At 36.9% G+C, this 14,051-nt stretch overlaps 2 protein-coding genes across 2 annotated transcripts in view; one reads left to right on the forward strand and one right to left on the reverse strand.

Moving 5' to 3' along the window:
* LOC150094313 (uncharacterized) overlaps window positions 1-14,051 on the forward strand; it is a 244,464-nt gene that overhangs the window by 86,004 nt on the left and 144,409 nt on the right. The window lies entirely within an intron of this gene.
* LOC150094314 (uncharacterized) overlaps window positions 1-14,051 on the reverse strand; it is a 125,212-nt gene that overhangs the window by 56,932 nt on the left and 54,229 nt on the right. The window contains exon 3 of the mRNA XM_090411932.1: window positions 12,198-12,337. Within this exon, the coding sequence (XP_090268058.1) occupies window positions 12,198-12,337 (140 nt within the window). The remainder of the gene's footprint in view (window positions 1-12,197; window positions 12,338-14,051) is intronic.

Here is a 14,051-nt window from a genome sequence, read left to right on the forward strand (position 1 = left end):
ATGTAGAGTTGAAGTTAAAAATCTCAACGAATCCATTTGGTGTCTTCGAACAGTTGATTGCAGTTCAGAATGACAGGCGACAGTGCGCAATGGCTAGACTGCCGCCGTTTTTAATTGGTTCTTCGAAAGTCAAGTAAAACATTTAAATTTAAAATAAAAGCCAAAAAATAATAATAATATTCTTATAAAAAAAGAGATGCATGTCTATTTTAAAAAGAAATTTATAAAATTTTGGATAAATCATTATTTTTAATACATTTTGAAAAATTACCATTTTATTTAAATAATAATAAAAGTATATCAATTACCAAGTAAGGTACGGTGAGAGGTTGAGTGGTGTGAGGAATGTTCTCAATCCAATACCCTTGGAGGGTAATGGATGGCAATGCTGTAGCCAGTGAAGTTCTAACTGAGGCTCGGCTATTGCTTGTTACCCTCCTGCCATGATCAGAGCTTTAATTGCTCAATACCACCTTATCCCTACACTGTCCTCTACAGATAACGGGGAATATGAAAAGCATTCTTGCTTCGCCCCTTTAAGCCAGTCCTTAAGTCCTTATTATAAGGACGGTGAGAGGTTAGATAATGGATAGTACTCAAGGTTATATCAACATATCTGGTAATGGCGGTTGCCAAGTGTTTATGTTTATATATGTGATCAGTGATTTAAATAGTTGTTATGATGAGAAACTTTGGTTTTGTAGTTTAGCTGCTAGATTAACTAGCTGAGACGTGTTTAAAGTCATTAAATTGCGGATTATACTGTATTCAAGAACATCAGCGAAGGTAAGTGGACTCTAATTGCAACGAAGGCGATTCGTTAGGCCTAACAGCTAGCCATTAGAATCGCCATTGTTAGTATCTATTTCAGATCCATTTACTTGCGTTTATACGCAAACTGTTAGTGATGAATGTGTTAGATTTGGACGCCCTCACAGATTCGCTGGATGAAGAGCCAGCGCTCATACTTGGAAATAAACTGCAAAGGAAATTTAAGCTCAAATGGCCATCAAACTTGATAGATCCTGATATCATTATAGACTCTCTAGATAAAGGACTGGCTTTCAGCTTCGTAAAGAAACTCCTTAAGAAGTTCGAGCTTGAATGGCCCGGCTTCCTGAATCTTTACTCTTTACCCGAAACTGATGAAGATCAAAATGAAGACGTTCCTCAAATGGAGGAAAAACTAAGTCCAATTATCTCTGACTCTACTCATTCAGATCAAGAAGAGAGGCACGCGCGTAAAAAACGCAAAACTCTCGCCTCGGAGTCAGCAAACGAAAATGGCATGGATGAAGATGCCCCCAACACAGATTCCTCTGCCTCCACCAATGAAAAGGTGCCTCCAGTCATTCTTAGGGAAAAGCAGAGATGGACAGCCTTAAGAACCACCATGGCCAACCTGCAGATAAATTACTCCACTGCCAAGAACACAGAGGAGGGCATCAAAATTCAGCCCACTACAGTGTCTGACTACAGAAATCTAACCAAGGAGTTGGACACAAGAGGTATACAATATAATACCTTCACACTTACCTCGGAGAAAAATTTTAAAGTGGTACTCCGAGGAGTACCTGAAGACACTGAAACAGCTGAAACAGCTGCTGACCTCAACATGCAAGATCTGCCTCCCATCAAATTCAGTAGAATGTACAGATCTAACAAGACCCCTATGCCTCTGCTATTGGTGGAAATACACAACATCTATGAAGATATTTATAACTTGAAGACAATCTGTGGGCTTAAGGTCTCACCAGAGCCACTTAGCAAGAGGGCCTCTTCTGGGCAGTGCCATAGATGCCAAAAATTTGGTCATGCCCAGAAGTTGTGCAAAGCTCAATACAGATATCTGAAATGTGGTGACACCCACCCCACATATACCTGCTCCAAGCCAAAAACCACCCCGGCTAAGTGTGCTAATTGCGGTGACCCCACCCTGCAAATTACAGAGGGTGCATTTGCCACCCAAAAAACAGACAAACTGAGTTAATCAGTCAGTCTACCTCACTGACAGAAACGAAAGCCCCAGAAGCTCAAGTTCATCAGGCTCCTATTAGCTTGAACAAGATGACAGGTGTTCACCCACCATCAACTGAGCCCCCCTAAGAAAATAAATCTTCAACACCAAACACGAACATATGCTGATGTGGCCCGCCCGAAAAAAGCAATCCATGACCAGAATATGACAAATCCACATTCAAATATAAGAGCCATCATCACCTCTTCTCTTGTAAATATGTTACAGGATTTCAGTAACGCAAATCCATCACTGAGCACTACAAAAAGTTTCTTGCAGCAAACACAGTTGATTTTATTTGCACTCTCCAATGCATAGGAAAACATTTACCCCAGATTCTCTAATGATTATCTCATGGAATGCCAACGGCCTTAAAAATAAAATACTAGAAGTGCAGGAATTCAATGACAGATATAATCCGGATATATTATTAATTAATGAGACTCATCTAAGACCTGCTGACAATCGTAAATTCAAAGGATATCAACTCTACAGGAATGACAGACTGGATTACAGAGGTGGTGGCACAGCCATCCTCATTAAAAATCACATCAATCATCATGCTGTAGCCATTCCTACAACCACTAATCTCGAACTTACAGGTATCAATGTCATCACAAACTCTATCGGAAACATAAAAATATATTCTGCTTATAACCCACCATCAAAAACATTGCTGACCACAGATCTGGATGCTATCCTCGGCATTAAACTGCCGGTTATTATTGCCGGAGATTTTAACGCAAAACATCACGCCTGGAGCAGTAGGTCTATAAATAGGAATGGCCGCATCCTCTTTAACTACACAAGCTCAAATTGCGCAACTGTGGCTGTTCCCTCAGTGCCAACTCACTACAGTCCGACTGGCTCATCCGACGTCTTGGATATAGCTGTCCTTCAGAATGTCAACCTACAGTACTCCCTGGAATCATTGAATGAGTTATCATCATACCACAATCCTATTCTGCTCCAACTGGGTTATCAGAGGGATCTTCCCCATTCGCCTCATACCTTCATTCCCTGGGGAAAATTATCCAAAATGCTTCCAAACTACATTGATCCCATCACTCATATTAATTCCAAGGAAGAAATTGATTCTGCAGTCAAAAAATTTACTGATCAAATCAACACAGCCACAACATCTATCACCTCAAATTCAGTTGTCTTCAAGCCTAAACGACTACCAGATGACATAATGAACTTAATCAGGGAGAAAAATAAAGCAAGAAAAAGATACCACAACACCAGAGCACCCCAAGACAAAAAATATCTCAACAAAATGAACAGTGCAGTGAGAGATGCCCTTAAAGTCCACAGAAACAAACTATGGGAAGATAAATTAGCCTCCATATCACCTGGTGATCAATCCGTTTGGAAGTTCCTCAGAAACATCAAAAACAAAAACAAATCTCTTCCTCCTCTCAAATCTGACCTGAACATTGTTTACACAGATGCAGAAAAAGCCGAAACTATAGCTAAAAATTTAGAAAAACAGTGTAGCCCTTCATACAATAATCTAAATTTCAATCATATTTACAAAATCCACCGCCACGTCAGACACGTGTTAAAACGGCCTGATACCTGTACCAGCCAACTCACACCTACTTCTCCAGCTGAAATTTATGACATTATAAAGAATTTAAAGAATAAAAAAGCTCCAGGGCCTGGCGGCATCTCCAACAAAGTTATTAAACTGCTACCCCGAAAGGCCATCGTACATCTTATAACAATAATAAATGCTATGTTCAGGTTTAAGTACTTCCTCTCTGCATGGAAGTTGGCAGACGTAGTTCCTATATACAAGCCTGGCAAGGATCCTCAGCAGCCTCAAAGTTATCGTCCCATAAGTCTGATATCTAATTTGGGCAAAATAGCAGAAAAAGCTATCCTTTCCAGAATTCAATTTTCAGTAAAAAAATTAAACATCCTTCCTTCAGAACAGTTTGGTTTTCGCCAATTTCACAGTACCACCCAACAAATTCATAGACTAATAGAATTCATTATCACAAGTTATAATTAGCATCAATACACCGGAGCAGTTTTTCTTGATTTAGAAAAGGCGTTCGACAAATTATGGCACTTTGGACTGCTATACAAGTTGATTTTATCTGGCATTCCATTAGATCTAGTCCAAATCATAAAGTCATTTCTTAGTGACAGACGAATGCAAGTCAAACTAAATGATATATTATCTACCCAGCGACGCATCTTGGCAGGAGTTCCTCAAGGGTCCCTTCTGGCACCGATACTTTTCGCGATTTACATGGCGGACATTCCGCACAATCCAATGTCATCCATTATTGCCCTATACGCAGACGACACAGCTATACTAGCCAGATCTATTAAACCGCACCTTGTCACCAAGAAACTGCAAGAAAACCTGCAGAGATTAGAGCACTGGTTCTCGGAATGGAGACTGCAAGTAAACCCTCAGAAGAGTATCGCCATGCTCTTCACTAAAAACACAATATCTCCCAAGGATAACATCTTCCTATTTAATACCAAGATTCCCTGGAAACCAGAAGCTAAATATCTGGGTGTACTGCTGGACAGAAAACTAACTTTCAGTTCACATATAAAAGCCTCATGTTCGAAAGCATCAAGAGTCATTGCACAGTTTTACCCTCTTATCAATAGGAATAGCAAGCTGGATACCAAAATAAAACTGCTTCTTTATCAGTTGATGATTCGACCCATTATTACTTATGCTTCCCCAGCCTGGAGCCACACCTCAAGTACAAATATCCTCAAACTACACAAAGTGCAAAACAAATGTCTCCGCATGATCTTGAACGCACCATGGTATGTCAGAAATGTCCAACTCCACCGGGATACAAATATCCCCTACATCTACTCTTTCCTGCAGTCTTCAGCAGTAAAGTTCTTCTCAGCATCCTCTTCACATCCAAATGAATTAGTGCAACAAGCAGCCAATTATAATGAAACAGACTTTTCAAAATACAGGAGACCGAAGGCCATCCTACTTCCAAATGAAGATCTTTAAATCACACTCACTCAGGCAGAGCACTTAGCTCATAAACTTTTCCTCACACAGCAATCCTTATCAGATAGCAGGGATTAAAAAAGCATTTTGCTTCACCCTTATAGTCAGCAACGTCTTGCGTCTTGCGGTGAGAGGTTAACGTTGGTACTGGAAAAAGGCGTTTTTATTACTTCCAAAGCAACAAATGGCAATACTGTAGCCAATGAAGTTTTAACTGAGGCTCGGCTGTTGCCGTTATCCAGCCATGACTAGAGCTTTTAGCTCAATAACACCCCATCCACACAGATTTTCTTTATTCAGATGACGGGATAAAGAGTCAAAGACTCAGTCCATCTCCCAGTTCTTTTAAGAACTTTAGCCAACTTTATTATCATAAAAAGTCATTATTTTCTTTAATAATATCTTAAATATTTATAGTATATGAAATACTTTTTCATTCTAGCAATGATAAAAAACATATAAATCTAAATATTAACCAGCAAGCAAGATTGACGTTTCAAAGAAAATAAGGCATGGGAAAGTTCCATTTTGCACGCCAAACGTTCCAAGAGTAAATCTATTAGATGGATTAAAGCTCTTGATTTATGAGCATATTCCATTACAGTATTTGATTTCTCCATGTTTTCATTTCGCACCTTCATTTCCGACATTACTCTTGGGATTCATTCCCGTTTCGTGTTAAAACCCTTTCAATTAGAAATGTATAAAATATTTTTTGGCACTTTCTTGTCGTCCAAATACCTTCCTAATGTCCATATATCTTATTTTGTTGTTCCTAATGTTCGCAGTATTGTCCCAATAACTTTCATTTCTGTTGTCTACTTATATCTATTTATTAATTTCCATATTCTGCATAATACAACATTAGTAAAACTAACATTTGCTCTCTATCCCAAAGCAAATAGCTTACACCATTATAAAAAGGTTTTAGCCAGTGATATTTCTTGATCCGAACTTTCATCATGAGAAAGCAAACTCCCCAAATATTGTAATTTTTTAAATAAGTCATTAATCTGTACATTTTGTCTCACTCTTCTTAGTATCGACGTATATCCCAAAGCTCTGTCACATTGTTCCATTTCCCCTCAATTTATTCCATATTTTTTTCTGAATGTGCCCAAATCACCTTATCATCTTCAGATGCAGCTATTTTATGTTTCAGTCGTTAACGATAACTTCCTTACAAGTATAATATACATTTTGACCTCGCACACGAAAGGTCACACGATCCGTAACACTGGGACAAGTGACTACAGAGAAAGAAGGAATCTATTAGCAAGTTTCTTGAAAAGATGTGGAAGAAGTTTGCATTCATTGGAAAAAACAATGGAGAAGGCTATTAAAAAGAGGCAGACAGATAATGGAAGATGACGAGAAGTTGGTTCTGGTTTGATATGTCCTAGTTGAATTGTGTACAGATGTTGACAAGTGGCTGCTCTTATGTGATGAGAGAAAAGTAGAGAAATGACAGCAGTGAGCTCAGTGGAGAAACCCCATGAAAGTATATATAAGATAGACAGAATGCAGAAACAAAGCGTCCATGAGAAAGTGTGGAGGGAATCTGTAGGAGAGGCGGTCACCTCTCCCGTATGAGAAGTAGTGTTTTGAACGAAAAAATAGAACCATGGGGGGGTGGGTCCTTCAGTATTCGTAAAGAGATCAGATAAAAGGAGCCAATGACCATGGCATGCATTCAACGTGTTTTCTTTCTTTCATTCTATATTATTACCGTCTTTTTGCAGCTCTTTCCGATTCTTGACCTCATTTCCCCCCCTATTCCTGTTATGTATTCGCCAGCCTGAGCGTTAAGATTTTTACAGATGATTATGCTCTTATATTGTGTATTTTTCGATTGATCTTCCAATAATGTCTTTTGTTCTATATCCTGACCTTTCCGTGATACACAAACCCGAATCAGTGAGATCTGATTTCCATTAGATGCACATATAATGTCCTTATTCTCTCCCTAACTCCCATAACAATTTATAAGCCTCTTATTATCATCGATATCATCTTTTTTCTTTTCTTTTTTTCCTTTCGTGTTAGGCTCCATAGCCTGCCACGGTCGAGTAACTTGGTTTTCTTAGAAGCCTGATTATTGCTTATGGGGAGGAATTAATCCTGTCCGGTGTGAATATAAGCTGGGCGTTCTTTAGGCTGGTTTGTCCAAGTCTTTTTAACCAAAGGGCATCTTCTATACCGACTGAGTTACGTTTATTTAATTTGCTTCTTTCCTATGATAAAACTTACTCCATTTATCAAATCCCTTTCAACTTCTTCAACGCTACCTTGTTAGCATTAATACATAAACTTTCTTATGATCATTTTTCTTTTACAATTCAGCCCTCCATTTATAACAATTTTTTTTTAGCTATAAATAAATGCACACCCAGCTCGCTGAGTCCCACTGTATCTTCAGAGACTCGTTAAACCATAACTTTCTGAGTTTTTAGCCGTTCTGGTTGGCCGAGTGGTTAGAGTATCCGCTTTTCATCCAAGAGACTGCGGGTTCGAATCCTACCAAGGGCATGAATGTTTGTGATTGTCCAATTACCATATGTATTGCTGTGTCCTGGCGCAATACTGCGCCAGGACATTTCGTCTTAAAGAATTAAAATGATGTCATTTCGTCTTAAAGAATTAAAATCAAAATCTGAGTTTTTAAATGATTCTCTTTCGTTGGGAATATTACGTTGCTTTCGCTACTCATCTCAAGATTATTGTCAGAGCAGATGGGGTGAGACTGGGTTATGCTACATTATATTACGCTATTTAATACACTTGACGATAAATTAAAAAAAAGTGTTGCTATGATGTTATTTGGAGGACACCGAACACCTCATCATGAATGATTAAAATCATCACATAAATGAGTCGAACCCCTAGAAAAAAGTGAAGATTACAAAGTAGAGATTCGGAATGACTACGGGAACATCTCCAAAGGGAGAGAGCAGCCACCCAAAAAGTAGTAAGGATAGAACGAAAAATCAAAGCAATGCAGAATAAGAATAAACTTATAAGTTTGCGCCTGGAAAATATAGAACTAAATGTGAGAGAGAGAGAGAGAGAGAGAGAGAGAGAGAGAGATCGTAATAATCTAGAAATAGAATGACGGGAGGACGAACTGAAAGAAAAATGTAATCTTACCATACATAAGAGAAACAGAATAAGAATTACAAACTGTTTGGAAATCAAAAAGCTGCATAGCATGATTACAATAATACAAGGACGGGAAAAGAAAACGAGGGCAATACGCATGCACGAATAGGGAAAAAAAATTCAAATTCGTAAACTGAAGGATCATGAATTGTTCATATTAAAGCATACCTCTTCAGTAGAGCTTCCTTGATGAAAGCCAGAAAAAACAAAGATAGTCAATAAGATAGAAACCAGCCAACAGAAAATATTGGGGATGTTTCTACATATATTGCCTTAGGTGATGTGTCAAAGAAAGTTCATATACAAAGCATTTTCAATCTGTAAGTCCGGAAGAAATGGATAAAGGAGCAATATACTTATTAATAAGTAAAACGGGAGGGGAGGGGAGGGGAGGGGGGATTACCAGAACAGTTAATTTAAAAAAAGCAGAAAGATGTTGGTATTGGTTCCAAAATACCGCCCTAAAAAGACATGTTTCCACAATTAAAGACTTTTCTGTAATTATTTCAGTATTAAACTACAAAACTAACCCGTAAACAAGGAAGTCAACGGGAAAACACTTTGTCCTATAATAATTCCCCAGTAAAAGCAGCATCGCTACTCCACCAGGTGCTGGGCCGAGGGAAAACAGAAACGGACTGCCTTCTCTGTTAATCCATGCAGGGCAAAGAGCTTGCTTTGTGGTGGGACAAACGGATAGCAAGATAACAGAAAAAAAAAGTGTTTAGCTGTCACATCAACTACTATGCTAAGTGGGGGAGACTGCTTACTGCTTAGAGGACAACTGAAAAGTCAAAAGTTCGTAGTCTCTGGTGTTGAGAGAAAACAGGTTACCATATCTTTAGCATTGCTGAGTGGGTAGTTATGTATTAGGTCACCTTTTGAACGCTATGAGCGTTGATCACTTTTGCGAATTATTTGCGAAAATAGCCATTTGTAAAAGGAAAAATCAAATTTTTTTGTGAATTACGGAGTATAGAATAATGATTAAGTTTTCCATTCTATTTTGATTTGATTTATTGAGTTAACTTGTAAACTCGCGAGTATCCATCTTTTGAGTTATGATTATTATCATTTCGAATTCCACGTAGCAACTTTAATCCATCTGGAGCGGGGAAATCTCAATTAAAATTACCCAATCCCTACTGAATACATAAATGTTATACTAAACATGCATTCCAGAGGCCAGTTTTGTGTTTTTAGACAAAAACCGTAACATCGTAGGAACCAAACCATAAAAACACAGTCTCACAACTAACTAATTCAGTGGTGAGCTATATACTGCTCACCACTAAATTGTAAGTAGCAGTGGTGAGCCATATACTGCTTATCACCACTGTGATTCAACGAATCCCTGTGGTGTGGGGAGAATCTTGTAACAAGAAATTTCCCGCATACACTTCACACAAATGGCTTGCCTCTAATTGCCTTTCCCCACATATTTATTTTTCTTTATCTACAAAAACATCAGATTAAACAAAGCAGTTATCTATCAATCATAATAATGAATCAGGATGGTAGTTAATATATAACGATGCCAACTGTGCTAATTGAATATCCATCTTTAATTTACATATAACGGCTAGTGACATTAAACTGGATTATCTTTCCATTAATTATCTATTAATCCTTAATATCTATTAATGTTAATTGCCTATTAATCCTCTCAGTAACTATTGGATAAATAACAGTTAACTGATTGTTATACTCTGCCATTTCGCTTCCATTTTAAAAAACTGTCCACTTTTTTTAAAAATGTTTTTTTATGTGACGGAGGAATGCACGCAGTAGCCTCATAACCTTAGCTGCTTAATAATTTCGAACAACTCACCTTGATGCACCGTTCAGTGACTTGAGTAAAGGTGCTATACTAACTTATTCGGCAATTCATGTATCAGATAACTCTCTGACTCTCAACCACAAAATGTTGAGAATCTAGAATGCATTAATACCATAGACGGACCATTTTTTTTTTTAATTATTCCTTTATTTTTCTTTCTTTACTTAACCCAGAAACTCTGTTAGAGCCATAAACCAAGAAATACATTTTTTAAGCCACTTCAGGCCTCCAGTAAGTGGACGATTCAATTACTTCCCACCTAAAGACAATCAGAAACATCCATGCCCATGGGGGGGGGGGGGATTCGTTCTCTGTACTCTTTAGTAACTTACCAAATATTGATAGGAATTTTTAGAATGATAAACGGCAAGTTCATCCACGATTATCGCAAAAACTGATCGGTTGTTTTAGCAATTGAGTTATAATTCTCTTGGCGACAACACCAGGCTCTGATACTCGTATAGATAATAGCATTATTTTTGTATATTTTTAAAAAAATAATGTGGGCCCATAGTGGAATTCCTGAATTAGGTTATACCAGGACCATTTACAAAGTTTTGCAGACTGCGCGTCAGTGACCAGTTGGCTGGCGGAATATTTTCTAACTTTATAGTGAAAACTGTTTTCCTAAAATTATCAATAATTTTGGAGTTTATTCATTCTTTTTCTGGTGTTCTTGTTCCTCTAAATAATACTTTAAAATGCAGGAAAATTTTAATTCAGGTTGCGTATCACTCCCAATTTTCATGTGCTCAAGCCTACATGTTTCTCTTATCAAATCTATGCTTTACAGATAGCAAAGCATGTACTCGTCCAGATGTTGGGAAGTAGCGATAAGGTAGAATAAAGTAATTGACAGTTTGTAAATGTATATTTCGTTCGATAAACGTTTGGTTTGACCACTACAGGAGTACAGTGTGCAGAACTTGAAATAACCTCTCATATTTATGCAAGGTATATTTTAAGTAGGATTTTAAATGTTTTTGTCCAGATAAATCATTATTGGTTATTTACTAAAATAAAGAGCCAAAAGGCTTCATTTCGACGATTTTGGCTCTTTATTTTAGTAAATACTTTACGCACCGACCGAGAGTTCGCTTACGAAAAATACACGTCTCCGATACTTCGAGTTCCGAAGTACTGAACGAGAGTTTTGGCTCTCTTAAGGTTTCTATCTGGTTTCTGAGGAGAACCAACCAGTTGAAAACAGCTGTCAGGCAAGTGAAACCGCAAAATGGACCAATAGGAGGGGAATATATGGACGCTTGGGCAAGCGATCATGTTTTCTAAAAGATCCGCGCTAGGGCAACTCGGCGCAAGTGTATTCCCGTAAGTTAACTGGTCAAATTTCGTACGAAACTTGGATAGTTTCTACATTCGGCTTTGAAATAATACTGGATTTAATATCCACTTTACTTATATAGTTATTGATTATGTTAATTTTATTTAGAAATATTGAATGAGGAGCATTCAACATAACGATACAAGAGCACATAAGTGTACAACAATTCTGACAGTGATCTGTGGCAGTCTTTGAACTAAAATTATCTAAATAAAAATTGTAGTGATGTATAATTACGGAATCATTTCTGATATTAGGCATTATACAGTGAAAAATCTCAACATTCAGTGAATGGTGAAATCCATTTCCCAATTTCGTTTGTTAAAAAAATTCTTAAAACGGAAATAGTAATTCTAATTTACGTTACTTAAAATACCTTAGCAAGTTTCTTCTGCGTCTAGAAATGATTTTTAAAAATCGTCACTGCTGTGAAGATTAAACACAGAAAACATAACCAAACGAATCAGCCGAGTGCTTATATTAAAACAATATTTTATCGCAGGCAATCTTCTTCCCATAAATCAATGAACAAACTGGGAGCAAGTATTATTTTCTTTTTTTTTTCCTGTTATTTCCCAACCACACTCACCAGCTACGCTACCTTTCAGCAAATATAAAGAGCATGTTTGCTTTCTTTCGGTAGTCTGTTAGTTGGTTTCTGGGAGTAGTGTGGGTGGTTCGTTTTACGGTTGAAGCCTGTTACTACATAGCGAAGTCCTACAAGTGACCTTTGTTCCATATGTGGCAGTCACCTGCCGTGAGCGAGTGAAAGAAAGAGAGAGAACATGTTCTATCTCTTAAAAATTAAAAATAAAAACGGAAGAAGGTAACTCACCACAATGCCATTCATCAGAGTGATCTTCGCAGTCTGATTTTCCATCGCAATTGAAACGTTGCGCTACGCAGGTGTCGCTGCTGTTGCATGGAAAGTACCCCGGTGGACACAAAGACTTGGAATGTTTTGGGACTTCTAAACTGAGAAAGAAAAAAAGCGATTTAAATGCTTGCTTTTCTGTCATTGGATTTAAGACGTAGACGGAATGAGAAAAAACAAACACGATATGGAAATAATAATTTTACTTGCAAAATATCTTTTCAAAGGAAAAAAGAAACAAATCAATAATTTAAGCATTTACAAAAAAAAAAAAAAAAAAAAAAAAAAAAAAAAGATGAGAAAAATTTTATGACCATCTCAAAGCTAAACGTTTTGCATATTTCTTACTTGTCCAAAATAAGATTTAAAATACAAATCTTTGTTATATAAAAATAAGCAATTACAATTATTAATGGTATTATATATTAAATTGTTATATTAAATAAATTGTGGTAACATTTTAAAAATTATATAAAATTTTAAATAAAAAAACATTTCATATTGAAATATCGTATTTCAGAAATATAACATTGAGTATAATCAAATTATTAGCGATTTCCAATTTAAAAGTTATTTTCTTAAATCAACTATTTAGTTGGATACTGGACTTCATTTTATGTATGAGATAACATAAAATGAAGCTTCATAAAATTTTTGAAATGTTCAATATGTGCTTAGGCTTCAATTGTAATATATTTCACGTCCGTTGACTTTCCGATTAGGGTTTATGTAGGTTTTATGATTTTGTTTCGCTTTAAAAAGCATTTTCTCTCTTTTATACCACACTTTAAGTAATTTATATAAAATAATAATGAAAGAATATAAATTTTATTTATTTTTCATAATTTTTCTATATAAAATGGAAAAATAAATAAAAAACGTAATTTAATTTTGAAACACTTATTAATATTTCATTCATACTAAATACATAACTTTGAAATGTGTGTTTTTGTAATCTCATAGTATTGATCTCATAGTATTGACCGCGAGATGCGGTGATTAATACCCTTGGAGGGTAATGGATGGCAATGCTGTAGCCAATGAAGTTTAACTGAGGCTCGGCTGTTGCTGCTACCATCCTGGGACGCAGAGATTCCAGAGTTTCAGTTCTCTCTCTTAAGGTTTTTGCCTTAAGAGAGCAATTTGAATTTTTGCATTAAGGGAGCAATTTGAATCTCCGGGAAAAGTGTTTTCCGGTACGGCACGGTGAGGGGCTTTGTCGGTGAATGCTTTGCTTCGGAATTTGAGCGGTTCTGCTCGGTGGTGGGTGGAAGGCCATCGCTGAGTGGAGCCAACGTTGAGATGGACGGCCTTTCACCCACTATTGAGTGGCCTAAGGATCGTCCGAATTTTTAGAGGCGGCTTTACCTTTAAATATGGCAATGCTGTAGCCAATGAAGTTCTGAGGCTCGGCTATTGCTGTTACCCTCTTGCCATGATCAGAGCTTTAATAGCTCAATAACACCTTATCCCTACACTGTCCTCTACAGATAACGGGGATGATGAAAAGCATTCTTGCTTCGCCCCTTTAAGCCAGTCCTTATAAGGACTATTGTAATCTCATTTATAGAAAGAAAACTATTGTAATTTTTCTGATTATTATTTATCTGGAAGTATGTGTGATAAGTTAGCGATTAATTTTTTGGTACCATGCTATATTTATATTTATAAGAAGATAAAAAAAAAATATTTTCTGGAAATATGTCCGTTTATCTTAAGTTAGCTGCCCACAATGCCTAGCAAACCTTTATAATTCATACAAATTAATACTACCAAAAGGTAAGATCGCAATATTAGTGACTCAACCTGTTAACT

Source organism: Typopeltis vanoorti, chromosome 22, assembly GCF_054136105.1.
Source record: "Typopeltis vanoorti isolate ZY-2024b chromosome 22, IOZ_Tvanoo_1.0, whole genome shotgun sequence".
In the NCBI taxonomy this organism is placed as follows: Eukaryota; Metazoa; Arthropoda; class Arachnida; order Uropygi; family Thelyphonidae; genus Typopeltis; species Typopeltis vanoorti.